Source organism: Pleurodeles waltl, chromosome 2_2 (genome assembly GCF_031143425.1).
Source record: "Pleurodeles waltl isolate 20211129_DDA chromosome 2_2, aPleWal1.hap1.20221129, whole genome shotgun sequence".
NCBI lineage: Eukaryota > Metazoa > Chordata > Amphibia > Caudata > Salamandridae > Pleurodeles > Pleurodeles waltl.
Genome location: NC_090439.1, coordinates 854,545,210 through 854,571,840, shown reverse-complemented (window position 1 = coordinate 854,571,840; position 26,631 = coordinate 854,545,210). Strand labels below are relative to the sequence as shown.

The 26,631-nt window shown below is 45.3% G+C and overlaps 1 protein-coding gene across 1 annotated transcript in view; it reads left to right on the top strand.

Moving 5' to 3' along the window:
• INTS8 (integrator complex subunit 8) overlaps positions 1-26,631 on the top strand; it is a 629,314-nt gene that overhangs the window by 105,038 nt on the left and 497,645 nt on the right. The window contains exon 10 of the mRNA XM_069220496.1: positions 486-586. Coding sequence (XP_069076597.1) covers positions 486-586 — 101 coding nt within the window. The remainder of the gene's footprint in view (positions 1-485; positions 587-26,631) is intronic.

The following is a 26,631-nucleotide window of genomic DNA, read 5'->3' as shown; positions in this document are numbered from 1 at the left end:
AATGTGACTACTAGATTTGAGGAATTGAACAGTATAAACAGATGCAGTTATTACTCACTATAATAGAAGTCAGCTAATCAACCTCAGAAGAGTGAAGGGCTACATTTTTCCAGCTGACATTTAAAATTGTGATCTGCAAGTCAAATCCGATGTCTGCATTAAGCACTGATCTCGCTGAGCTGTGATTCCTGCTGACTGCTACTACCTGCTGCTGCTGCTGCCTGTTCTCCATTTTGAAAAACGTAAATAGAGTGAACAAAGTGCATTTAATTTTTTGACATCTCAAAATTGTAGTGCTTTGCATAAGAATAGCTATATTGCAAAGTATATTCAAAATATCATTATGATCATGTATTGTGCAGTAGTAATTGTGCTCTAGACTCTAACAGCTTTTCATATTTACAACATTGAGTGTATGATAATATAGTTTTAAATTGAGAATATTGTTCAACTATCTGATCCAGTGCTGTATATAATTTTTTCAGCCAATAGTCAAGATTTTCCTTGAAGACAATCAAATAAACAGCTTACCTGACCAGTTCCGGCAGTCTGTGCTTAGGGAACTCTTCCAGAAAGCTCAACAAGGGTAAGAAATCTAGTAGTAAAGGGCTGTAGAAAATCATTTTGAGTGTATCCATACCTTGAAATGCACCTAACTTAAAATTCAAAAGACCTATAATAATCCTCTGATTTCTCTTCACTGATAGAATGTTTGAGTTTGGTCAACTGGTCTTGACGTTATTGACATGCCCTAAATTAACCTTCCAATTTTTATGTTTCCTATGTTTATTTTTTGATAGTTAATCTGAGGACGTGTTTGTGTCTTCTGTGCCTGTAAACATGTGGTGTATAGTGGAGGCTCCTCTTGTGCATCAGATTCTGATCCTTATTTCTATATCAGGAGCACTCACATGAGTGAGGACTAGCACCCATGAAGTGCATGCTAAGGGACGTTCTATCTCTAGGCATCACATTGCACTTTCTTCCCTTTTGTGGCTTACAGTTATTAATGTTATATATCTGAATTCATCAGAACTAATCAGTTGAGAGAAAGAAGAAGGCTTTTAGTGCTTTGTGATTCCGACGTGAGTTTGTTATGAACTTCATGCCAAAGTGAACAGATACCAAACACATTATGCCTTATTATCAATTTATTTTATATGTATGGCTTTGTGCAGATGTTACAGTTGATAGTTTTGAGGCAAATCAATAATATAAAAGGCGGTCCAGTGAAGAGAACAGGGCAAAATGTTAAAGAAGAATGACCCTACTCAGTAACTCAGCTTCAAATCTGAATTTTGTACAGTTTTGTCTCCTTTGGGAGTGAGCTCCACTGTCTGGAAGTAGGCTTTCGAAATCTATTGCCTCTCCAAGTTGGACATTTGAACTTGAAGAAGACCAAAATTGCTAGATCTAAAAGTATCTGATTAGTTGAGAGCTAGGCTGTGAAGGTATTTGAATGTTAAACAATACAGGTTGAAAGTCGCACATTTGATTTCTGTGAGGCAATACAGTTCATTAATGGCTTTAAAGACAATGCCATGTTGTTTGACTTTGAGTACCAAATTAATAGGATCCAGTGCACAAATTGGAGGATAGCCACTTGATATATTATCAGCCCCCCAACAAGGCTTTGTTTTTTCTATTTTGCTATTATTATGGGTGCCCTGTAACCCTTCAGCAAGATTGCCGTTTATTCAAGTATTTGTTTAAGCTGGCAAAGGTGATAAAAAGACACCTGAACCACTACTCCTAAATCAGCATTGAATTCTTGGGTCCCAAATGCCTCTCAGATTAGGTGCCTGTTTGGGATCTGCAGGGAGAAGGAATTACACATTTAGCTACCTTGTTGCATCCTGACCATAAATGGGTGTATCAAATACAGGGTTTGGTCTCGCAACAGAATCTCAAAATCTGTGTTGCCAATGGTCTCCACTCTTCTGTGGTAGCAAGAAAGTAATCTAGCATGGATATCTTCTTGTGCAGAGACAGAGGGTATTCTAGTAGTCAGTGCAGTGATCAACAAAGCCCTGCAGGTGCTGTGTTACAACTCTCTCTGTTATCATTGCAAATTGGGGGAATACTAAAATAAGAAAATAACTTTAAGTGCTATTTGAGCAGGGGGATGTGTCTTGGAGATGTTTCTGTGTGGAGTGTAAATTTAATAGTATTTGAAGATGGCACATTGAGAATTTCAGTTCATATTAAACACATTATTCTTTAATAGAGCATTTTGACTTCTCTCTCTGCATTGGATGCGTTCAAGTTGAGTACTTTGTTTTTAGTCCATGCGATAATGGGATTGACCTCTTTCCTAAGTTGAGTTCTTTCAAATTAAGTGTAGTTTCCATTGTTATAGCTTTTGTAATTCTATTCTGTGTCTGATAGCTTAATTGGAGCAGGTTTATAACTTACTACCAAGACAATATCACTGTTATAGATGTTTGATTGTTGGTACAGTTGTAAGTAGTTGTTGCCAATTTGAAGACCAAAAGTTTTTGTTGGGCACCTGGGTATAATAAATGGGATGCACCTGTATCCTGAACCTACGAAGACTTAGGACCTGATTTAAAGTTTAGGGGTCGGGTTAGCCCATCACAAACATGATGGATATCCCATCCTCTATTACAATCTCCATAGGCTATTATGGGATTCTAATTTGGTGGAAGGGATATCTGTCACATTTGTGATGGGGTAACCCCGTCTGCCAAACTCTAAACAAGGCCCTTAGTCCTGTTGCCTTTGAAGCAGAAGCATTTGTCTTTACTGGCTAACCGAGCATTGTAGGTCTAACAAGTACCATTGCCAGCCCTACAACTCTCATACTCTCTCACATCATTAATACATCTTTACTACTTGTATCTAATCTGAAAACAATTCTTCCCTCAAACTATTGGACTCCCAAAACCTCCAACTAATCTCCTGCATCTCATTTGAGTCAAACTTTTTATTCCCTTGGAGTTCCAACAAATCATTTTTCTTCCCCCCCCCCCCCCCCCCCCCCCCCCACCTTCTCGATGTCTACCAGGGAAGATTCCCGTGGTACAGTGTCTGTATATTCATTAGTCATAGATGACCGCTGAACATCTACTGACAGTGGCTCCGTCTCCTGTTTTATTTTCTTTGGCTTGGCTGAAACATGAAACTCTATAGGCCATCATATTTCCCTGTTACTTACTGAACTTGAACTTACGTCTGAACTGACTTGAATCCATCCTCCACAATTGACATTCCTCCTCAATGTGTTCATCAAAAGCCCTCCAACAGGAACATTGGGAGTAGGCCCCATTCTGTTGTGAGTTTTTATGTGCATCTCCAGCCTCCAAGCCCTGCTTAAACTCATCGTCAAACAAGCTTCAAAGAATGTACAACTTCTTTCCTCCCTTCATTCTTGGCTACAGTAGAAATAATTCTACCCAAAACACCCTTGTGAAATCCTGCTAGTAGTAAGAAAGAAAATATCCTGTACTGGCATCCTCCATCCTCAGGCCAATGTGAATTGGCATATGTCCAGTGCCCTTTACGAAAGTGAAGAAAACAGCTGATTTGACACACTTCCATCCTTTGTCCCACAGACAGACTTGGTGGGAAATTCCTGCTTCATCAAGTTAATGATTATCCTTTAAAAGTTGGTTTATTTGTCAGGGAGTGAAATCAAGCAATAAAATGTAAATATTGACAACTATTCAGTAGTACAACTTACACCCAGACATGGTGAGATTTTTGTTTTTACCCTCTAGTGACCTCTTAGGCCCTTTGAATATACTCCCAGTTTTGGAGGCTGGGGGGCTGCTGTGCACATTTAGTAGTGTGGAATAGAAATCACCACATCACTATTCGTTTCCTTTGGTGCTTCTACATTTATTTAGTCAGTAAGGTACCATTGAGCAGACCTAACCATAATTTATTTTATTTATATTCATTGAATGCAGGTCTTGATTTTCGGAAATAGTTTCAAGTCTGTTGAAGCTAAGCCTTGCTGGGCTCTGAATTCAGGAATCCCTGTAATCTCAGCAAGAGAGATGGTCCCACGCCTAAACCTAAGATCCTTATGCCTCCAGACTTGAATGCTGAAGGGCTAATTCTAAATTGATTATTTTTCAAGATCGGTGATGTAATACTAACTGCTAATGATTCTGAAACTTGAATGAAAATAAAGACCTTGGTCTGTTCTTATCCTGCTCTGTTTGAGGGTACTGCTTTTCTTTCCCTAGACAGAGGTTAAACCTTGAATTAGGCAAGCACAAACCAGCTGCTATCTCTTCTCTCACAAGGACTCCCCAGTAAGGTTCTTAAATGAACATTCTTTTTTGATACAGGGGTTGTGAAAGATGTGATCTAGTAAATTTCCCCAAAAGCCCTTTGTTTCCCTTTTCTGGTATTTTAAAATTGTTCTGAATCTTTGAGTATCTATTTCATCACACACATTCCCCTGAGTGGCAGTAGTTTGTTTAAACAGTGGGTGCTATGGCTTTTTAGGCTGTCACCACACTCACTTGAAGGATATCACCGTCTTTGAAGAACACTTTCCATGTCAGGAGGCTGAAAATCAAAGATTTCATTGTAAACTTTTCTCAACTACCCACAAATGTTCAACTCATGTTGCCTTTATCTTGGATCACCCACCACAAGCACCAAATATCACGATGTGAATAATCAGTCGAAAGTGAAGCTTTCATTTCAGCCAAAGGCAGTATCACTGTTCCATCTTATCCCCCAAACTTGCAGTGTCCTTTGTTCATTCATCATTATTAAAGACAACACTGGTCCATATAGGAAGAGATTGCAACAATGCTTATCATACATTAATTTTCAGAAGTAATTTATTTCATATTTTGAAATAAATTATATACTCATTAAGTATAGGCGAAAACAAATTGCACAGTGCTCACATGTGGTACATTCTGTGATAAGGTAATTCCAATGCATAAGACTTAGTACTTTTACATGTGACCCCTTTAGATGCTGGATCATCATCAGGACTGGGCAAAATACAAATGGAGCCTGAAAGCATGTTGATAGTGCAGATGGAGTTCTAATCACCTTGCATTATTTCAGATTTTGTCTCATGCCTAATACACACGGAATAAAACGTGGTAGCCACAGTACAACATTGTTTGTGCATGCAGTTTTTATTACATGACTGGACACTGAACGCAGTCACTAAAACACCTGGGGCCCCCAGATATATATTGCTCCAAGTAAATCACAGCAACACGTAATAGAAACCTCAATGTCACTTAAGCATCACCTCTGCCTCCTCCCTTTTTTGGCACCCCTCGTGTACTGTAAGGTGTAACAACTCAGCTTTTTTGTCTTCTATGATTCCCTTTCATCTTCACTGAAATTTCCACTTCAGATACATACTGCTGACTCCGGTCACATACTGCTGATCTCCTTCATTGAAACTCTGAACAGTTACCTCTCAGTTTACCAACAAAATCCTTAATAATTGTCCTCCTAGAGCATTTCTCTTTAGTTTTAGTCCCTTTGTATCTAGCATCCTTTTTATTCTCTGTATCATTGGTTGCCTATTTGTGTCCTGTCTTCCTTCTGGCACTTAACCCTTCATCGCCTCATTCTCACTGTAACAAAATCTTTTATCAGCTTTTCCTGCAAAATGCCTTCTTTCTAGCCAGCTCAGTAGAAAGTTGTTTGTGTTATCTCTATGCATCTAAATAAAGGCAAGTGGTCCTGTAGCACCATTGTCTTTCTCCTTACAGTGTAGCGATGACTGTGCCTCCGCTAGTAAGGAGTGTGAGCTGTCCATGAGCTCTTCGAATAAAACTTATCCGTAATCTCCAAGTGTGTCATTGAATAACACTGGCCTTCTCCAAAGTTAACTTTCACTCCACTTTATGAATAGAAATTCTGTTGGCCTCTACAGTGGCTGTTCGGCTATTGTTGAGCAAAGTCAAAAGCAACTTTCAGAACCCAGCAGACTTGAAGTACTGCTTGATAATCTTTTCCATAATAAGTTTGCCCATTTTTACTTACAAGCCCTAGCCAAACCATGGTAACTAAAGCAAATTTAATAAATATAACAATAAATGCTTCATAAGGGAGCTTGCCAAGCTGGAACATATCAACCGCATGCTAGAACACCAGTGATTTAAGTAATTGATGGAAGACAAGAATGCACACGAGAGCCCATCAGTATGCCATTAAGAAAACCAAACAGACCAATTTACCAAGACCCATAAGTGGGGCTCAGCTTCAGCAAGGCCACCCATCAAAGCAATATACATCAACTAACCCAGCAGCCCTGTACCTACAATTGGACGATCTTTTCCCTTCTGCTACAGCTCACCTTGACTACTTTTAGATTATTGCAGACCTAGCAGGTGCTGAAACTAACCCTCAAGACTAAGCACCTAACCTTAGAACCATGCTCAGCTACAGGTAGTAAACAGTTCCTCCTCTAACTCATTTTGGATATTGCAAATATGGTAATATATGGAGGAACTTACAATTCTACTGGGAAGGCTAAAACAAAAAAAACCTTGGCTGCAGCAGGACTAGCCTGGACATGGGCCCAGTACTTTTAAACTTCACCCAAATAATTTCAATCAGATCAGACCAGTCATCATGAATGCTTTAATTTTGGGATAAGATGAATGTCCTCTCTCTCTCCTGTCTTCTGTTCAGCATCCCTGTGCATTCTTGATCAGTGACAGGTTAATTTCTAAATACATGACTTTGACACCCAGTTTACTTCCGATTCAGAAACAGACCAGAGAATCGGATCAACATTACTTTATCTGGACCATGTGTTTTCATGGAATGATAGATTCTGATGATGGTTGGATTTCAGCTGTATTCTTAGTCTTTTGTTAGTCCAACAGGTCTTGCAACACCCACATCTATCCAGCTGAAAGAAATTAACATGACGACCCTCTTTGAACTTTAGATTGTTTGTTCCCCAGGTTAGTGCTGCTCAAACACTGTGTGGAGTCATTAGAGCCATGGTCAATGCTTTATTTGGCTTCTACAATACTATTTACACCGGTCTGCCTCAGAAAGGAGTGTTCAGCAATCTTACCCAGGAATGGTACACGGTTTGCCAGGTTGCCCTGTTAATGACCTTCCTTCTTTATAAAAATGTTGATGTAAGATATATTTAAATCAGTTGGGAGCTCTCAGGTAAAGTGAATTAATAAGCACTATATGCATTGAGGCTGGGATAGACACAGAGGATGCAAGAAGGAAGCCCTTTATGTCTGTATGTGATGTCTGTTGGTGAGGCAGCAATGCTATAGGCCTTGATTAGCGGAGGTCATCTTGAAGGAGTAGACTTTGCATTATCTTGTAGTGTGAACAAACTTTATATTTATTGGCAAGGGAAAGAGGTCACTGACCAATTTTGTGACCAGTGTTTTTTGAGGAATTGATCTGCCAGGGAATTGCAGTCTTCTTGAGTACGTTTGTGGGAGGTGAATGCGTGGTCCGGTTTAGAGAGTTCAAAAATGATTTTGAAACGTTATTGGGCATGTTGCTTCATAATGCAGTGGATGTAGCAGGCTCTCTTGACTTCCTTGTTGACTGTTCTGTAGAGTTTTTTTAAATTATATTTGTTTCCTCTCATTGTGTGTATTTATCCACTCTTTCCAGGATTCTTGATTCAGTTTTCCCTAGTTTTACCTCAACACTGTACCAGTCAGCCTCTTTGTGGTGTTGCTGGGGATTCGATCCTTTGAGAGACCCTTGTTGAAGAGTCTCAGGTGAAACTGTTACAATGATCAGCGAGTCCTTGGGCACAATAGCACTAAGTGCAGACAGAAATGAGTCAAAATCGTGATTCTGTTGTTTATAATGTATTGTGTTGGGAGAAATTGGAGTGAAGGGGCTATCTGAAGGTTGGGACTTATCTTGAGGATGTGGTGACCTGTCACTGTGACAAGGACTCTTGAATACATTATTTAGCGTGTGGCTGGCAGATTGTGTAGGAACAGGGACCACCTAATGTAAGTTACTCACTTATAGGTTACCTAGGAAGGATGAGGCCTTATGCCATCCAGGCGTGCCAAATGGAGGGTTGAGATCTCCAGCGATACGTATGGAGGGATTGTCAATCATAATATGAGAGCTCAAATCCAGGAATCCAAGAAAGCATCTTGGCTGGCTGAATTGGATAAGTATTAAGTAGTGCATCAGAGAATATTGAAGGTAGACAATAGATGAGTAGGTAGTCAGGGGGGATGCTGAGAATTCTGTAATGTTGGATGTAGGCAGTAGTAGTTAGACCTCCTCCATTTTTCTTGTTCACGCTTTTCGTAAATGTGGTAAGGTATCCCTCAGAGATGGATTCATGAAGTATTGGTGCTGTACCACCTCCCAGACAATGAGGAGGAAGTCTGTTATCCAGTATGAGGCTGTAGATGAAGGCCTTCTTATTGGTTAATGATCTGGCATTTATTATAAAGCGTGATAGATGGTTTTGGTAGTGAAAAGGAAGTTTTGTACTTGTTGGAAGAACAGGAGAAATAGTGGATCATTTTTTCCAGAGAGGAAGAAGTGAGTAAAAGTACGGTATTGTGGAGATCTCAGGCCCTAAGGAATTGATTAACCAGTGCTCTAGTGATAGCCCTGACAATTGTTCTGACTAATCTGACGGCAGAGAATGTGTGCAGGATGTAGCAGAAGGTCTATAGAGTTGCACCTGTGTGCCTTAACATGAGATGATATATTTTATTAATCAATTGCAATTTCATATTGGTATTTTTTCGAAGCGCAGTAAAAACCTTAGTATTATTGTAAATGTGCCTGCTTTATAAATGAGTTACTGTTTTGTTATTCCATGTTGCATAGTGGACATTTTAGCTGAACTGTTCTGGTCAACCTTTTTCTGAACTTGGCACATCAAAGCGAGGATTTCAGAAAGTTGTAGAGTCAGCTCTGGTTGGCGATATTCGTAGTTTCTGTAAATGTCTTGTATTCTTCCACGAGCAGAGTCTGGCACTTGCTCATTAGTACCTATTTGTAGGTTTGGATTTGATCACTTGTGCTAGCTTCCATTCACTAGCATTAAGAAAAAGTGCATCAGTATAGCACCAAAATGTATGGAGTTTTGTGTTTCATGCTCCAAGTTGATACTGTGTGAAGCTATGAGTTGTTGGTTAGGCAAATGTCTTACTTATTTTTAATGCTTGCTGGCTGTTTTTGCATTAAAGGCATGTTAGACTTCTATGCACTACCCCGAGTATTTGTGTTTTTCTTTTTTACAGGATGAACAGGAGATAGAAGGCAAGAGTACCCAGTATGACATTGATAAGTCAATGATTAACAGATGCAGTTACATAAATGGGGTTGTGAGCAGTAGGACTGGTGCAAAGAAGTGAATGACAAAGGGAGGAAAGTGTGCAGAAGGGGTAAGGCTAATAGGATAGCATACATGAGCAGTAAGGTTAAGGGGAGGGATAAGTGCCAAGGGAGATTATGTTGGTTTGTGTCTTACCCATGAAGCATGTGTAAGTGTGCAGAGGCAAAAGTGAGAGGAAAGAGGTTAGTGTGATTTGCAGAGTGAGATAAAGATCATAGCTGAGAGGAGAGAAAGACTGTTGGTGGGGACCACAAGTGGCAGAATAAAAGGGGTCAAAGTACAGTGATGGGGTGTGAAAACCTAGTGACTGGAGAATGTAAGGAAATGGGGTAGGCATAGAGGTTTTTTGGGGAAGGGAGGCTACAGGCATTAGTTAGTGATGGGTAAATAAAATATAAGTTAGAGGTAGGGTTGATGGAGAGACAATTCCACTAAGTTGATGTGAGAAAAGAAGGGTGGGTAGAGATAGGAGATGTCAGAAATGTGATTGAAGACAAAAGTTATAATGAAATTTAACAATGAGAGGAAGTGATGGGCGATAGCAAGGACTTACTGATAATGGTGATAGGTCAGAGGAAATTGAACGAAAAAAGGAAAATGTGGAGATGAATTATGATAAAGCAGGGATTGGGTAGCAGGGAATGATCAGAGAAGAATGCAAAGTGAAACTTGGGAGGGAGAGTCCTACAAAGAACGTGTCCGCATAAATGAACACACTGAGTCCATATGAGATGATTTCTCCTGCATGGAGACTTTATGAAGAAGACTCTGTGAGGTTGTAGTTGAGTAAGAAGCTCTTTAGGATATGCTTTATGGAGTCAAAAGTGGACCAACTCTCCAAAGTCACCTCTTAGAAGAGGATGAACTGCTCAATAGTGTATACCTACAAGTGAAACAGGAGCGACCCGGAGATCGCATGACACAAGAGGAGGAGTTTCCCTCAATGGAGATGACAAATGAAGGGAAGGAAGACCATATAATTGGAAGACACAGCTAGAGGACAGAAGGGAGAAGCTTTAGGAGGTACACTCTTGAGTGAGCGCTGAGCGGCATACAGAAAGGCAGTGCGAAAAGCAACTTTCACTCAGTTGAGTCAGTTAGGAGTGACAGCAGGATTCATCAACCTAAGAGGTGTCTTTCCACCCAGGATTAGGGGTGTTGCTAGGAGTGTAATGTTATGACTCTAAATGGTTATTAGGGGTTTAGAATGGAATGAAGAATATATGTGTAAAAAAAATTATATTGTTATTTAGAACAATGAACAGGCGTTCTAGCCCCAAGTCCTTCCAGGCCCAATAGGGAAGATACCCTTAAACTTCCAACATTTTCCAAGACACCCTGGGAGAAAAGGTTAAATACTCAGAAGGAGTTAAAAGTAAGTAATAGCATACGTACTCCTAAGAGATACAGTCTTGCAGTTGGTCATGCAGACATATTCGTAACATATGATATCCTGATCTTGGAATATTGATATCAAGCTGTTGAATAAAAAACATCAGTGGTTATAACAAGCAGTTTAATTATATCCTTAGTTCTGGTAGAGTTATTCAATTGGAAATATGCAAAGAAGTCTTAATGGCCCAGGTAATGCATGCAATTGAATTTCATTTCAGTTTCAGTGGGCCTTAGAGAGTAGACATGGTAATTGAAATACTGTACTTTTCAAACCAGGATATTTCCAATAATGACAAAATATAGGCATTTAGGGGGCGTGGCCAAGATGGCGGCGTGAGCGGACGCCTTGGTCCGGGCTCTGCCGCCTAGGCCCTGGATTTGCTTCCCGACCCAGATCGGGAGGGCCCGTGAGGCCCAGACAGGAAGCCTGGAGCTGTCTGGAACCAGGGGCTCGAGCACTGAAGGTGCCCGCGGCCGATAGGCGGTGCGCCGGGGGCTGTGTGTGTTGGGCCGGCGTTTGCGGCCGGTGGATGCGGCGGCCCGCGGCGGGCCTGTAGCCTGGAGGCTTGCCGGGAGGCAGCAGGGGTGTGGCGGTGCCCTTAACGGGTGCCGAGGCTCCCTGGTGAGACGGGCCTGAGACAAGGCCTCGCCGGTGAGCTCGGCGCCAGAGTAGAGAGATAGCGGGGCCCACCTGCTGGGCCCTGCGAGCTGAGACTCCGGAGAGGACGGCGGAAGGACAAGGACCCCCTTGAGCGGCTGTGTTCTGCTGCGCTCGGGACGCTGGGGGTCTCGGACCCCGGTTGGTGGTGTGGGCGGCCTGTGGTGGCCTTTATCTGATGCAGAATCTAGCTGTCTCTAAGAGTGGCCCCACGGAGTGCCCTGCAGAGGAGAGGCTGACAGCTGCTGGTGAGGGGCCAGCTCAGGAGAATACGGCGTCCGGTGTTGGCGCGCAGAGGTCCGGCTGAAATACCCGAGCTGTAGCTGCCAGAGGGTAGAGGAGATGGCGACCTCCAAGACCTAGCGAGACCGGACGGTAAGAGATATGTTGACGGGGGATGCCCGGTGCCGGGGCCCTGATGAACCGCCAGCCACAGGGTCCCCTGAGGCAAGGAGGGAGACATCAGAGGATGAGGCGGCCCCAGTCACGAAGGGTTTCCTCACCTCGTTGTTTGAATCGCTCCGCGGGGACCTGCAGGAACTCCACAAAGATATATTGCATGAGGTGAAGGAGTTGCGGGTGGAGCTTACGTCCCTGGGTGAGCGGATAACCCAGGTTGAGGAATGGGAAGCGGCCTGTGGCGAGGAGGTGGCGGTCCTGCAGCAGGAGGTTATACACTTGCGGAAACAGCAGGACCTCCTTCAGATGACAGTGGAGGACCTGGAGAACCGCTCGCGCAGACACAATATCCGCATTAGAGGCGCGCCGATCGGAGCGGAGAAGGATGACATTAGAGACTTTGTGGTGGCGTTGTTCCGCTCAGTCCTGGACCTGGAGGCATCCCAGGAGATCGTCCTGGATAGAGTACATCGTGTGGGCCGAGCTGGCGGAGCCGGGGACCGCCCGCCAGATATCCTGGCATGTGTCCACAACTATGGGCTGAAAGAAAACATATTGCAACGGGCACGCAATCTCCCGCAGGTCCACTTTAGAGCTCATCAATTGCAATTATACCAGGACCTGTCGGTTTGGACCTTACAGCGACAGCGGGAGTTTAAACCCATCACAGAGCACTTGCGTGCACATGCCGTATCCTATACATGGGGCCACCCGTTTCGCCTTGTTTTCCGCTGGGAGGACCAGCTTCGGCAGGTGAAGTCGGTATCTGAGGCTCACCGGATCCTGGGCCTGGAGAGGGACACTCTGGGCTCCGACTTGAATTTGTGTCCGGCGGGAGGAGATCGCCCGCTCTGGAGGAGGAAGGAGAGAAGGAGGATGCAGCAGCGCTCTACTGAGTCGGAGCGGATCTTGAAACGTCAGTCGGCAGTGAGCAGTGTAGCGGCTGGGACAAGTGCCTAGGCGAGGAATGACGGAGTGTTGTTGGTCAGCAAGGGGTTGCTGATTGCGGGCCTGTGCCCATTTGAGCGGGCCTGGGCGGTGGAGTCGATGGACTTAACGGGCGAACTGGTGTGGTTCTACGGCCCTGTTGAGACTTTTCCTCTTTGCGATGTGTGTGAGAGGACTTGTTTGTTATGAGCACCTGTTGTGCGTTATAGATATATGTTTGTATGCTTCCCTGCGGGCTTGGTCATTATGGGCCCTAACTGGTCGGTCATGTGACTTGGAGCGGCTGAGCTGCTGTTCTGAGTCCTGGCCCCTCTGTGGATCCTCTCCCCCCGCACGATTTTCTCCCTGTGCTGGTATGACAATTAAGTGCTTAAGTTTGAATGTCCGTGGGCTTAACAGCCCAACCAAGTGGTTAGCGATTCTGTCCGGTCTAGAGAAATCTGGGAGCCATATCGGTCTATTACAAGAGACCCATCTGTTACATAAGGATACGTTTCGCATGCGCTCAGGATGGTTCCCTAGACAGCTTTGGTCCTCAACAACTACGAAGCATGCGGGGTGGCAATATTCCTTTCGAGGACTTTTGCTGGGGAGATAGTTGGGAAGGTACAAGAAGTCCCAGGTAGGTTCCTGGCTATTAGAATAAGGCTCGGCCTTCTCTTTCATCATTGCTTCCCTTTACTCTCCGAATTCGCAGCAGGAGACCTTCTTGAGACAGTCAGTTTCCCCTATACTTAGTTCGCCTGATAGTGCCATTCTGGTTGGGGGAGATTTTAATCTGGTGATGTACAACGAGCTTGACCGCTCGGGCCAACGCTTTGGGCAGACTGGAGCATTGTCGGAGATGGGGCGTCAATGGCTGGCTGAGTGTGGGTTGGAGGATGTGTGGAGGAAGTCACATCCCACACTCCGAGATTCTTCCTTTTATTCAGCGGCGACCAAGACATATGCACGGCTCGATCTTTTTCTGGCCTCACACAAGTTTATGTCCCGGGTCAGGGAGGCTACGATTGAGCCCAGAGCCTTGACTGATCATGCCCCTATTACTGTTGAACACACCATGGAGATAGGTCGCATTGGCACACCGAGCTGGCGCTTTAGGGACTCCTTGCTTCAGAGTGAGATAGTGGTGGAGTCGCTCTGGCGTGCGATTAGGGATTATATTAGCTTTAATGACGATGGCAACACTTCTGTGGAGACTGTGTGGGAGGCGCTGAAGGCCGTAGTGCGGGGCGAGGTGATGGCATTGTCTGCGAGGGATAATAGAGCAAGGAGAGAGGTGAGGGAGAAGCTAGGGCAGAGGGTAGCTGTCCTGGAGCGTTCCCATAAATCCACTGGCGCGCCTAGAATCTGGCGAGAGTTAGAGAAGGCAAGGCAACAGCTGAAACGACTGGACTGGGATAGGGCCGAGTATGCGGTAGTACGACTTAAGCACAAATACTATATTGGGAGCAATAGATGCGGAAAGCTATTTGCGCACCGGTTGCGAGCGCAGTGCGCAGCATCGGCGGTCAAATTGATTCGTTCCCCTTCTGGTGAAGAGGCCTGCACGAGTGATCAGATTGCCGAGGCATTTGCGGGGTTTTACCAGGGTTTATATGCGGCAGATGAGCGGGACGACGCGGCCCTGGACTCCTATTTAGAGGGCATAGCAATCACTCCTCTTGGTGAGAGGGAGGCGTCCCTGCTAGACCAGCAGATAAGACCAGAAGAGGTTATATTGGCGATTTCCCACCTAAAGAGACGGGTTCACGGCATTGTTTTATAAGACCTTTTGTGTGGAGCTCGCCCCGCTTCTCGTGAAGCTTTTTAATTCTTTTCGGACGACGGGAACCCTGACGCCGAGTATGCTGGACGCTACCATTGCTGTTATACATAAATCGGGCAAGGACCCAGAGGAGTGTGCTTCATACAGGCCGATTTCGCTTCTGAATATAGATGCCAAACTATTCACAGGGATTCTTGCCTACCGCCTTAATCCTTATATGCCGGGTCTTATTGATCCGGATCAGTCAGGTTTTATTCCAAATCGACAGTGTGGCGACAATACGAAGCGACTTCTGCATCTGCTAGATAAAATTGATAGATTTCGCAGAGAGGCGCTTTTCCTCTCTATCGACGCCAAAAAGGCTAGGGTTCATTGGCATATCTCTTCCGGGTCCTGGAGCGCTTCGGTCTGGGCCCGGACTTTAGATCCTGGATTCAATGCGCCTATCGGTCCCCTAGAGCGGCGGTTCGAGTTAATGGCGTGCTCTCTACGCCGTTTCCAGTTGGGCGTGGGACCAGACAGGGATACCCGCTTCTCCCCCTGCTGTTTGTGCTATATATGGAGCCCCTCGCACAGCGCTTGCGGGATAGCCCCTTGGTTTCTGGTGTGCAATTTGGCAGAGACCGCCATCTTTTTACCCTATACGCGGACAACGTGATTCTTACTCTTGCGGAGCCAGCGACCTCTTTACCTGCGCTTGTGGAGATACTAGATGAGTTTAGCCAGGTTTCGGGATTTAAAGTGAACATGCAGAAGTCTCAGGTCCTTAGAGGTCTTTGAGCTCTGATCACGAGGAGGATTTGAGAGCTCAATATTCCTTTATTTGGTCGTCCTCGCGTCTTTCCTATCTTGGGGTTGAGTTGGTGACGTGTGCCGCAAAAACGGCAAGCCTGAACTACACGAAGCTGGTTCGTGATATACAGCGGGACCTGGAGTTGCGGGGAAGACATAAGCTGTCTTGGCTGGGTAGGGAGGCTGCGGTCAAGATGATTCTTGCCGCGAATACTATACATGTTTCAGGTGCTCCCATTAACCCCACCTCCCTGGACGATTGCCACTCTGCAATCGGCGGTCCTGAGATTTATATGGGAGGGTCGTCCGGCACGTCTACCGCAGCAGGTTTTATATTGCCCCAAGGGCAGTGGGGGATTAGCGATACCATGTCTTCTGAGATATTTCCAGGCAACACAGCTGCGCTTTCTTGTGGAGAGGAGTCGACCACTCACGGAGAAACACTGGTGGTTTATGGACCAGGCGGTGGCGGGCTCTCATATATGGAAGGATCCTTGGCTCCGGCACCGGCACAGGGCTGGAGGTCTTTATTCTTCCCCGATTACTGGAACAACGTTGCGCGTATGGGACGCAGTGGCTTGCCGTTTAGGGCTGACTTCTTTTCCGTCCCCGATGACCCCCCCCCATAGGCGCGAATCCTGACTTTGAGCCTGGACTCTGTTTGGAAGGCCTGAGACGTTGGTACGAAGGGGGCTGTAGGAGGGTAGGAAGTCTTTTCGATGAACAAGGGGTGTTTCCTTTGACCAGATGAGAGGCCTATGGCCTACTGGAGGCGGATAGGCTGATGTATTATCAGGTTCGGCACTGGGCTCTCTTGCCAGCGAACAGAGCTCTAATAGATAGGCCTCTTATGCCATTTGAGAAATGGCTGTTCCTAAAAGAAGAGAATCATCTCAGAACTTTATCGGCTTCTGCAGGGGGAAAACCGCCCGCCTAAGTCAAAGGGTCAGTTGAGATGGGAGAGGGAGCTGGAGGGAGAACTCTCGGATGAGGAATGGGACCGCATATTCTTTAGAATGCACCACACAGCATATAATGCAGCAGGAACAGAGACATCATATAAAGTCGCTTCATACTGGTACTACACTCCAGCGCGGTTGCATGCATGGGACCATGATAGTCAGACCTGTGCTGGAGGGGGTGTGGAGCTACAGGCACACTTGTGCATTTCCTTTGGCACTGCCCCAAGCTACACCATTATTGGGTAAGCATTATAGATGATATTGATGCAGCGTTCCAAGTCAAGATCCCAAGACTCCCATCGTACATTTTATTGTGGCTGCCCAATCCCCTTACTCTTCCTTTAAGATCTCTAAAGGGGAGGCAGATGGCCATAGCACTTAACGCAGCGCTGCAGCTGATACTAGCTCTCTGGGGTACAGATAGGGTCCCAACGCGTATCTCATGGCTCCAGAAGCTGTGGTTTATCCTAGCTATGGAGAAACTTACATTAGCCTCCCAGCAGCGGATAGGAGATTTGGGCGAGTTGTTGGAGCCGTTCCTTCAGATTCTTTCTGCAGAATTTACTGAATTGACATGCCCGATCTACCTGAGAGTCTTGAAGTTGATTTGAATTCTTGGTTAGAGTGCTGTGGGGGAGGTTGCTGGGGGGAGGGGTGGGGTGAGCTGAGCTTGGACGATGCAAGGGGTAGAGGAGTGGAGAGACAGGAGGATGACATGGTTTCTCGGAGGGAGGCATAGTTGATGTGTTTTCATTTATATGTTTATATGGTTCTCATCTGTGGGACTAGCACCTTGGAAGACTATTGGACACAGCCAGTGGGCACATGGCTCTGTAACAAGAGGACTGGCTGGGTGGTTCCTCTGGGTATGGTCTTGGGATTTACGAGAGGGACCTTGGTATGAAGATAGGAAATTGCTACTGTGCAGATACATTTCATTTTATGTCCCACGATGAGCTGTGTTTTGTATGTTTATATTTTCTTTAAAAACAATAAACAGATTTGATCCTAAAATATAGGCACTTAATTATAGTACAATTCTAGAGGATTTAGTGAAAACATATCAAGAATGGTGTAGTAAGCTACAAGTTCCTCTGAGACCTGGTTCACACAAGTACTACATTTTATTCAGCTCCACTAGACCTTATCGGAGTTGGAATAATAGGAGTAGTACGAAATCCTACAACTTGTCCTGCGTACATGTTCAAAGATACACTGATTATCATACAGTGTCACTGGTCCAGTTTATGTCCATCAGACAATTCAGAATAGCTTTCAGTTACTGTTGGTGCAACATACTTAGGCATCTCACCGTAGGTCAGCCATAATCTATGTGCTGAAAAGTCTAACCAATGCAGTATTTTCCCCCACCCTTGGTGTAAAGGTTTATCAGTCTAGTCAGGACCATGTTTGTTTACATCTTTCCTAACTTCAAATCTTCCCCATCTTCCTGAATTCCAGGTGATAGTCGATGGTTGTTATCCTTGCTACAGGCAAGACTGGAAGGAGATTATGGTTTCCCTGTGCATGATTAGTTGTGGTGCCAGTCTAGATTACAGTACTCTGTTCCAAGAATATCTTTTGAGCGTTACTTATAAGCAGGCAGGACTTTTGCCATTGAAGGCCCTGTACGTTTTTACAGAGGATCTTGAAAGATCATCTTCTAGAGATGATGATCCTATGAGAATTTCTGTGGAGAGGTATGGTAATATAGTTCTTTGATTTGTCTGCCACAGCTTTTTGAATTCATTATAGCCTTTGCTTTATGGTGAGTGAGACCCTGTGATTTAATATGATTAGGGGGGTGAGTTGCCTGAAGCTTTCAGAAAAATCCAAATTAGGGATGATTTGTCCTAGGGTCCAGCATGGGAAGCCTGCAATGAGTGATCAGTTTCTTGCTTCTGTTGATTATGTAGGTGGTACTCCAAGTTCCTGTGTGACTGTCAGGGGATGGTGGCATTTCCAGTCTCTACATGTGAGAATCCCTGTCTTGGATGTATTGAGTTTAAAGTGGTTTGCTGTCATTCATTGTTCTATGACTTGAAAACAGTGGTCTAGAGCGTAGCCTGGCTGAAAATGACAATGGGAGTTTAGTCTAAGGCTTCTAATTGGATCAGAGGCCCTGGAGAAATCCTGACTGGAGGTTGTGTGGAGCTCTCCTCCATTGTCAGCGGTAATTAAACCGGAAGGTACATGGAGCTTGATCCTGTGCGATGTGCCTGACTTGTGCCCTTCAAACAATGACCTAAATCATGGTCGCAGAGAACACCCGTGAATAGCATGGCACCTCCCCGCTGTTCGCCCTGCAGAAGGATATTGCTGTGCGGACTGGTGTGCTGCGGCCCCCAGTGCCTGTTGAGGGTTGTGGATGGGCAGCGCCAGCCACTCTGAATCCTACGGTGGAGGTAGGCTCTCTACCGTAGCTGGGCAGTAATAATGAATAGTGCGGTGCTGCTGCACTACTGCGGTCCCAGGGGAGGACACCGGGAAGTAGTGCCGCATAAGGAGGAGTGCCAGCCGCTTCTGGCAAAGAAGTGTGTAATTTTTCACAGATTGGCAATGGTCAGCACAGGGCTAAAACAAGACACCACAGACTGCCTTCAGGGTGCCTGTTTATAGCTTGTGGAACTCTTGGAGAGGTATTGTTGATGGGGGTCCCCCTCTTTCCTATGTCTAGATGACTGTCGTTGGACTCTTACCATGGCGGTAAGACTGCTGAGTTTAGGGCGGTAGCACCACTGTGTATGAGTGACTGAGTTAGTCTCACACCAGATGAAAGATGTCTGCATCGGCTAGCTAGCAGCGCCTAAGAAGTAAAGATGATTTCTGTCAGGCTAGAGACATAACACTCAGACTCTTCAGGAAAGATCGTGGTTGACAAATTGCACCTTTTTCTCTCATGCACCCAAGGTCTCATACACATGAAGGCAACAAAGAAATGCAGGAAAGGTTTCAGTACATTTTATTGAAGCTACTGCATCCTAGTATATAAAACAAGAGCTGCGATTATTAGGAGCATGAACTATAGCGCAGCGATGATTGTGAACATTATTGTGAAAAATATAATCAGTCCCAATATCCTGGAATAAACATGGATCAAGTGATTGCTACCTACGCCTTAATCTTTAATCCTGAGTGCTTGTCAGTTTATAGCCTTTCTGGCCGGCCCGATCTAAAAGAGGCGCTCCAACTCCATACCTGGAGTGCAGCAGGATTCAGTCCATTGTTCTGCTGGCATTCCCCTCGACTAGGTGGAAGACCAAACCAGAGTAGTAGTAGCTGTCGACAAGATGACGGACGGCATGTGATGGCTCTAGCTTGAATCCCCTCTTACCACCTTTGGCCTGTGTGATGTTCTTATGACAAACATGTGTTCTGAGAACAGGCCTGACGCAATAATATGTCTACGTTTAGAAGGTTGACTCCGTACTCTTAGGCCGGCTATACTAGGTAAACTATCATATGCATTCTTGAGCAGAGGCACAGCATGAAATGTCACGCAAAGGAAGTGACAACAATGCTTTCACAGAAAGTCATCTGATTAGAAAATAAAAAACATCCCCGCTAAAAGCAAGCCATGCTAAAATATAATAAAAGGAATACATTAAATGAACTGGCTAAAAGGGCATAGGCTGCAGGGCTACAGCTAAAATGGATGTGTTCAAGAGAGGTGCTAAAATGAACCCACAAGAGACTGGTGGTACCACATTGGATTTTGGGCACCTCCCTTCTTTCCCCTGCTCCTGCCAGCCCCCCTTTCTTTTCCCCCTCACGGAGTGGGAATGTACTTTGCGCCTGACCTGTGTGCTGCGGTGCTGTGCCACGGGGAACGGGTCATGGTGAAAAGTGGCTTCAGTACACCGGAAGGACTCTGGGCGACAAAGGCAGATGAGGATCAGCCCCGTAGTTTCCTGGAACTGAGAGCTCTGTAACTTGCATGCGCATCACGGTGGAGAGATTTTCTTCTACCCCACTAACTAGGAAGGGGGTGACTGAGGGACGGGTGAGGTAGAGCTGGCTTCAGGGGACAGCCTGACCCGCACTAATTTGTTTACCTACATCCAGATTGCCCACAGACATAGCAAATACATTATTAACGTAGCATAAGACAGCTAGTGCATTGAAGATGCAGGAAGGATTATAGGACATTGGATCCCAAGACCCCATAGTATCTCGGGAGGCACAACCGAACACAAATATAGTTGAACTGCAGGCAAATTGTGGCAGTGGCAGGAGAGATGGGGCTTCTGTAAGAGTGTGTAGGGTCCGGTGTCCCCTCAACCTCCAGGGACAAGTACGGGCCCAATTATTGATTACCTCGTGAACTTTAGAGACAGACATGATCCTTCAGGAGGCAAGGCAGCATGGGCCGTGAACAATAGATGGTCCGCAGGTCAATTTATATCCTGACTACACTAACATGGTCCAAAAGTTAAGGGCAGCGCTTGTCCTAGTGAAGAGGGTTCTGCGCCAATTGAACATGAATACGTGCTCTTCTATCCAGCAAAGCTTCGAGTTCTTTACGATGGGAAACACACTTTATGGGCACTGCACAGGAAGCCTGGGCCTGGCACGAGGTTTGTGGACCAGAGAACTAACGGGCGAGGAAGTTGGGGGATGGATGGTGGAAAGTGACAAACGAGTGCACGAGCACAAGGAAGAAAAACAAAGCTTCCATGACTAAGGCACAAATAAGAGGCGCAGGCTAAGGCAGTTCTGGAGATCAAACAACATCCCCTGAGTAACAGTAAGTGGCGATGTCTGGCCCCAAAGGGAGCAGGCAGCAGCTCTGACTATAGGGGTATAGAACACTAGTCAGAGGAGGATGTGCTACTGATCGTAATGCCCATGGTGTCGGACCAACTGGGCTGAGGGGAGCCACAAGGAACACAGCCTAGACATTGGTGCCTCAAGCTCCAGGAAGGAGCCCCGATGGGGAAGGACTTCCCATATGATGACAGTACTCTGGGGTTTTGAGAGATCACATGGACAGTTGGAAAACGGTGGCTGCATTCTACTGACAATGTCAGAACCAGATTTTTGGGGGATCATACATACTGTGTGTTTGGGGGGTGGTTTGCTAGTACATAACGAGACTCTAAAGTAGGATTGGGTGTTGCTTATAGGGTAGTAGTTTGTAGTTTAGCATGCCCCAGTACATTACTAGCAGTAGGGCAGTTGCTTACCAGATATAGGAAGAACAAAGGGGGAGGGAGGCACACAGCGCCTGTAATGATACAGACTAGACAGCTGTTGTTATTGACATGGAACATAAATGGACTTGGACACAACGTCAAAAGAAGATTCGTCCTCATAGCTCTCCACAGATACTAACCAGACATAATATACTTGCAAGAGACACATCTTGTAGATTCACAGCACCGAACTATGGGGAGATATAAGCTTGTGTGACCCGTTTAATATACATCTGGGTCCCGGGTTTGTGTTGATTCTTACCCGCCGCTCATTCCCGTTCCATAAACCTTGCAGTTGTATTGATCCTCATGGGTGAATGTGAATCCTTGTTATTGTTTAAAGTTTATAATCCCCTAGACTTCAGGGGGTGACACTCCAGAAAGTGGGCGATCTGTTGGTGATTTCAACTTAGTACTCAATACACACCTGGGTAAGACCAGCCTGAGGATTGGAAGGAGTGCAAAGAGGGGGAAACAGGAAGGCTTAATGAAGGTGCTGGGTATGTGTGATGTAAGGAGGGCTCTACGTTAGCATGAGAGGGGTTACTCTTTTTACTCTGGATCCCATGAATTCCATTCAAAACTACATGATTTCTTCACAACCAATGACGTCCTCCCTAGATTTAGGGAGGCAGAGTATTTAGCTCAGTGAGTTATTGACCATTCGCCTTTGGGAGTGGTGTTGTATGTGGGTGCAAGTTCAACCGGGGCTCAGTGGAGGATGGAGACATGGGGCTCACTGAGTAAGACAGTGGTCCCGTGCCTGGACCGAGTCTCCAAGTTCTTTTTTGAAGAGAACAGAGACTCTGTGCAGAGCTGCACCACATTATGGAAAGGGCTTAGGGCTACGATTCGGGGGGGGGGATGTTGTCGTAGCTGGGGAAGTGGTGGACCGTAGGGAGTGATGACAGAGGCTGGGTGCGCTGGAAGATGAGCTGACAGATTTAGAGAGGGTCTACGTGGAGTCACCCACGCCCGATAAGTTAGCAATGGACCGAAAAAGGGCAGAATACCAGTTAGTGTCTAATAATGACACCTGGGCAATATATCTAGCGAAACACAAACAAATAGATGAAGCCTGCAATAAAGCTTATAAACTACTGGCTTGGGTTGGCAGTAGAGAGTGGGAAGGCATGTTTATTAGGGAATTGAGGACAACTTCTAGGGAGACAATCTATGGCAGTCAGGAAGTAGTGGAAGAATTGGCAAAGCAACTTGGCAATTTCTGTGAATCTCATCTAAGAATCACTGACCAGGAAGTCTTAGACTTTATAGAGGGCTGCCTCATGGGCCGACTTTGCCCGCAACATAGGACAGGCCTGGAGGTGGACATATCAGTGGAGGAGGTGTCTTTGGCCATGGGACAAATGCAATCTAGGAAAGCTGCGTGTTCCAATGAATTACCAGTGGAATTCTTCCAAAAATTGAGTAGGCGGACCACTGCTCTGCTTCATGCAGCCTTTACAAGGGTGTTTAAATCTGGAGAACTCCCGGTAGATTTGAATTCTGCAATAGGTATCCTTATTACGAAAGCAGATTAACCCAGAGCCAGATGCGACTCCTATAGACCAGAATCCGTATGAAATTCTGGCATCAAAATCCTGGCTAAATTTCTGGTCAGTAGGCTCGAAAGGATGATCACAGATCTGGCACATATGGACCAGAACTGGTTCATGCCGGGTAGGTCTACTGCATTGAATTTATGCAGACTCCAAAATAACTTGGCTATGAAGCAGGCCACACCTGTGGGTCAGGTGATAGCCTTGTTGGTGCCAGCAAAGCGTTTGATCCAGTGGAACGGTCATATCTCTTTGGGGTTTTAGAAAAAATAGGCTTTGGTCCTAAATTCAACTGGTGGGTTAAATTACCCTACGATAGACCACCGGCACGAGTATGGGTTAAAGGCTGCCTTTCAAAGGAATTCTGCTTACACAGGGGAACAAAACAGGGATGCCCCCTTTCGCTGATGTTATTTGTGCTGGCAGTAGAGGAATTAGCAGCATGGGTGAGAGTAGATGCACAGATCTTTGGTTAACTGGGGGAATCTGGGAGGGAGGAGCATATATCGCTCGATGCGGATGATATCTTATTGTATCTGACGCACACAACTGAGACACTTCATAGACTTAGAGATATCTTCTGAATCTTTGGGGAGGTGCCTGGGTTTGCTAATAACTGGGGAAAATCCCTGCTATTCCCACTGGGAGATTGACATCAGAGCCAGATTTAAATATCTGGGGATATGGATTGCCAGAGGACTACTAGGCGAATTTGGTTCCTCTGCTGGCAAGATTCGAGCAGGATGTCAACCACTAGCAGTCGTTGCCACTTTCATTACTAGGGAAGGTGACTGTGTTTAAAATGTTGGCTCTCCCTTGATTTCTTCATATGCTTCGGAACTCTCCATATATATTCCCAGATTCACTTTTTGTGAGAGTAGACACACTGGTGTGGGTCTTGTTATGGGCAGATGGCCAGCCCCGGGTAGCCTTCCAGACCCTTCAACGGTCCCAAGTACCAGAGAGGAATTTCCCTGCCAGACCTTAGGAAATATTATGAGGCGGCGCAGGTATCTGTCGTTAACCATTGGGCATATGCAGACTGGAAGGAACCTGCATTTCATTTAGATAGTTGGCCAATGGGAGACGAGCTGCGTTCACCATCTGTACGGTGGTAAACTTGGGCTTGACTTGTGCTCAGCCACAGAGACGGTGAAACATGTCTGGAAGAAATTAACCAAAGAAAAGGAGTGGGGAAACAGATTAACCCCGGGAATGCCGTAGTGGGTAGGGTCTAAACTTAGATTGGCTCAACCTTGACAGGATTTGAGAAGTAGGATAATATTGGTATTTCGTCTCTTGCAAATGTATGGGATGCTAATGGGGTGGTCCTCTTTGATTATCTACAATCTGAATATCAGATGTTGCATACGCAATGGCTAAAATATGCTCAACTGAAGACTGCCCTTAAAAAAAGTGCGTCCCTACAGGAAGAGACACAAGAAGACTCTCCGCTCAAACTGCAACTGCTAGATTAATTGGTGGGGGGGGGACACTGTTTTCCATATCATATGGTACCCTGATGAGGAACACCCAGATCACTCTATCTGGGCTATTGGAGATGTGGTGGCGTGATTGAGGAGACTTAGAGGAGGAGGATTGGCCGGAGATGCTGTAATTTCAGAGGTGACCATTCATGCAAACCTCCATTTGAGGCAATTTAAAATTGTGCATAGAGCATATTAAACATGTACCTTACTCTTTTGACTCGGCAGGGCCTCAGATGCTTTTTGCCTTAGAGGGTGTGGTCAAGAGGGTACGTATTACCACACACTTTGGAGTTTTCCCCAAGATGCAGGCTTATGGGAGCCTGTGAAGGAAAGACGTGAGGAAGCAACAGGTATGACATTGGAACTCCAGCCTGGGCTTGCACTACTGGGAGTGTGGGGCAGACAGATCATACCCAGCATGATAAACTCCTTGTCAACTTAGGCTATATGTTGGCGAAATGAGATATTGTGCGACACTGTGGAGCGGGTACTCTTTCCCAGCACATGACATGTACCATTGCAGACTAATAGAGAAGGAAATATACCAGGGAAGGGGTTGTCAAAAGAAATTTTATAAGATTTGGAGTGGCTGGGATCCTGGTATTACTTAGATGGTATGCCTTATTGGTGATTTTTTACCAGTTTTCCTCGTTTGAAGGGAAGGATCGGAAAATGACCATCTTGAGTTCCCAGCTAGGGAAAAAAGGATATGTCGTACATTTGTACAAGTATATTGTGTAGTGAGAATCTGAACCCAATTCTGTATGTACAAAATAGGATACAGTGGAACCATGGTGGGGTGGGAGAGGGTGTTTGTTTTGCCACCATGTGTGTTTTGTGATTTTAACTATAATAAAATACATTTTAAAAAAAAGATTATTCGAATTTCCCAATTTTAAGATGATCTGTAGGTTAACTGCATATTTGTTGCACATTTGGCTGAAATAAAGATCTAATGATTTCTGGTAGTGGGTTGAGGAAGAGAAGTGGAGCATTGATTAATCCTTCAGATACACCTATCTTCTGTTCGAGTGATTGGATGTGAATTATGATACCAAGCTAATGCTTTACCTGTTGGTGAGATAAGATGAGATCTTAGTGACAATGCAACTCTTGATGCTCCGTACTTTAGCCAGTCTGGGATGGAGTGTTCTTGACCTGTGTTAAAAGAAAAAGATAGCCCAACTTGAAGTACTGCAACACCATACCTGTGCATGTTTTTTGATATTCTGCTGAGATGGCCTTGTTCTAGTGCAGCGTCATCGCAAAGCCACGTTTTAGTTTTTTTTAAAGAGTATGTCTGGTTTTGAGTCTGTTAGTCATAAAAGACGTCAGTAACTGTAGATTCCAGTTATGATTGGGGGCATGACAGATGTGAGGTAGATGAGAGAGAAGAGGATGTTGCAGGGAACCATACAATTCCTGCTCAAGGAGATTAAGTAGAGATGTTACCATATTAGTTGGGTAAGGTGATGGTTGGTGGTGAATTCGGCAGTTGGTGTCTGTGGATGTAGAGAGCAGGAGCTAAGTGTCTGGGGTTTAGGGAAAGAAAACCACGGAGAGAAGCTGAAAGTAGAGAATGGCGAGGCTTTATGAAGCCCATGTTTCCTCCTTTCATGCTGTCTCTTGATGATTGGTGTGTGTTTGGGTGGGTTTGACAACATTTGGAAGGGGCGTCGAGCTCGCAAGGCTGCTGTGGATCTTAGTTCTGTGCTTAGCTTTGTACCATTATTGTAAATATGAAAGGAGAAGAAAGAACTTGTTGAGGAATAGCTATGGAGACAGTCGGCAAGTGTGAAGTTACAAACATTCCACAACATACCACTCACATACCTGATTCTACACCATCTTAAAACCACCTTCACCATATAACGGTGGAAGAGTTGCAAACACGACCACAGGAAAAAGATGTAACGTGCCATAGAAAAGGTGTAACATCACAGGAATGTTTGACCCACAAAGGGCTGCGCATCCATCCTTATGCAGCTCCATTTTCTCCCCTTGCCAGCTCACACCTTCAAACCCAGCTGCATCATTTAGAAAGCCATCACGACCATCACCCCTGCTGATCTTGCAAGCAAGCTCGCCATCTCTGGTGGCTCTCGAGCACCGTCAAACTGGAGACTAAGAAGTTTTCATAAACAAA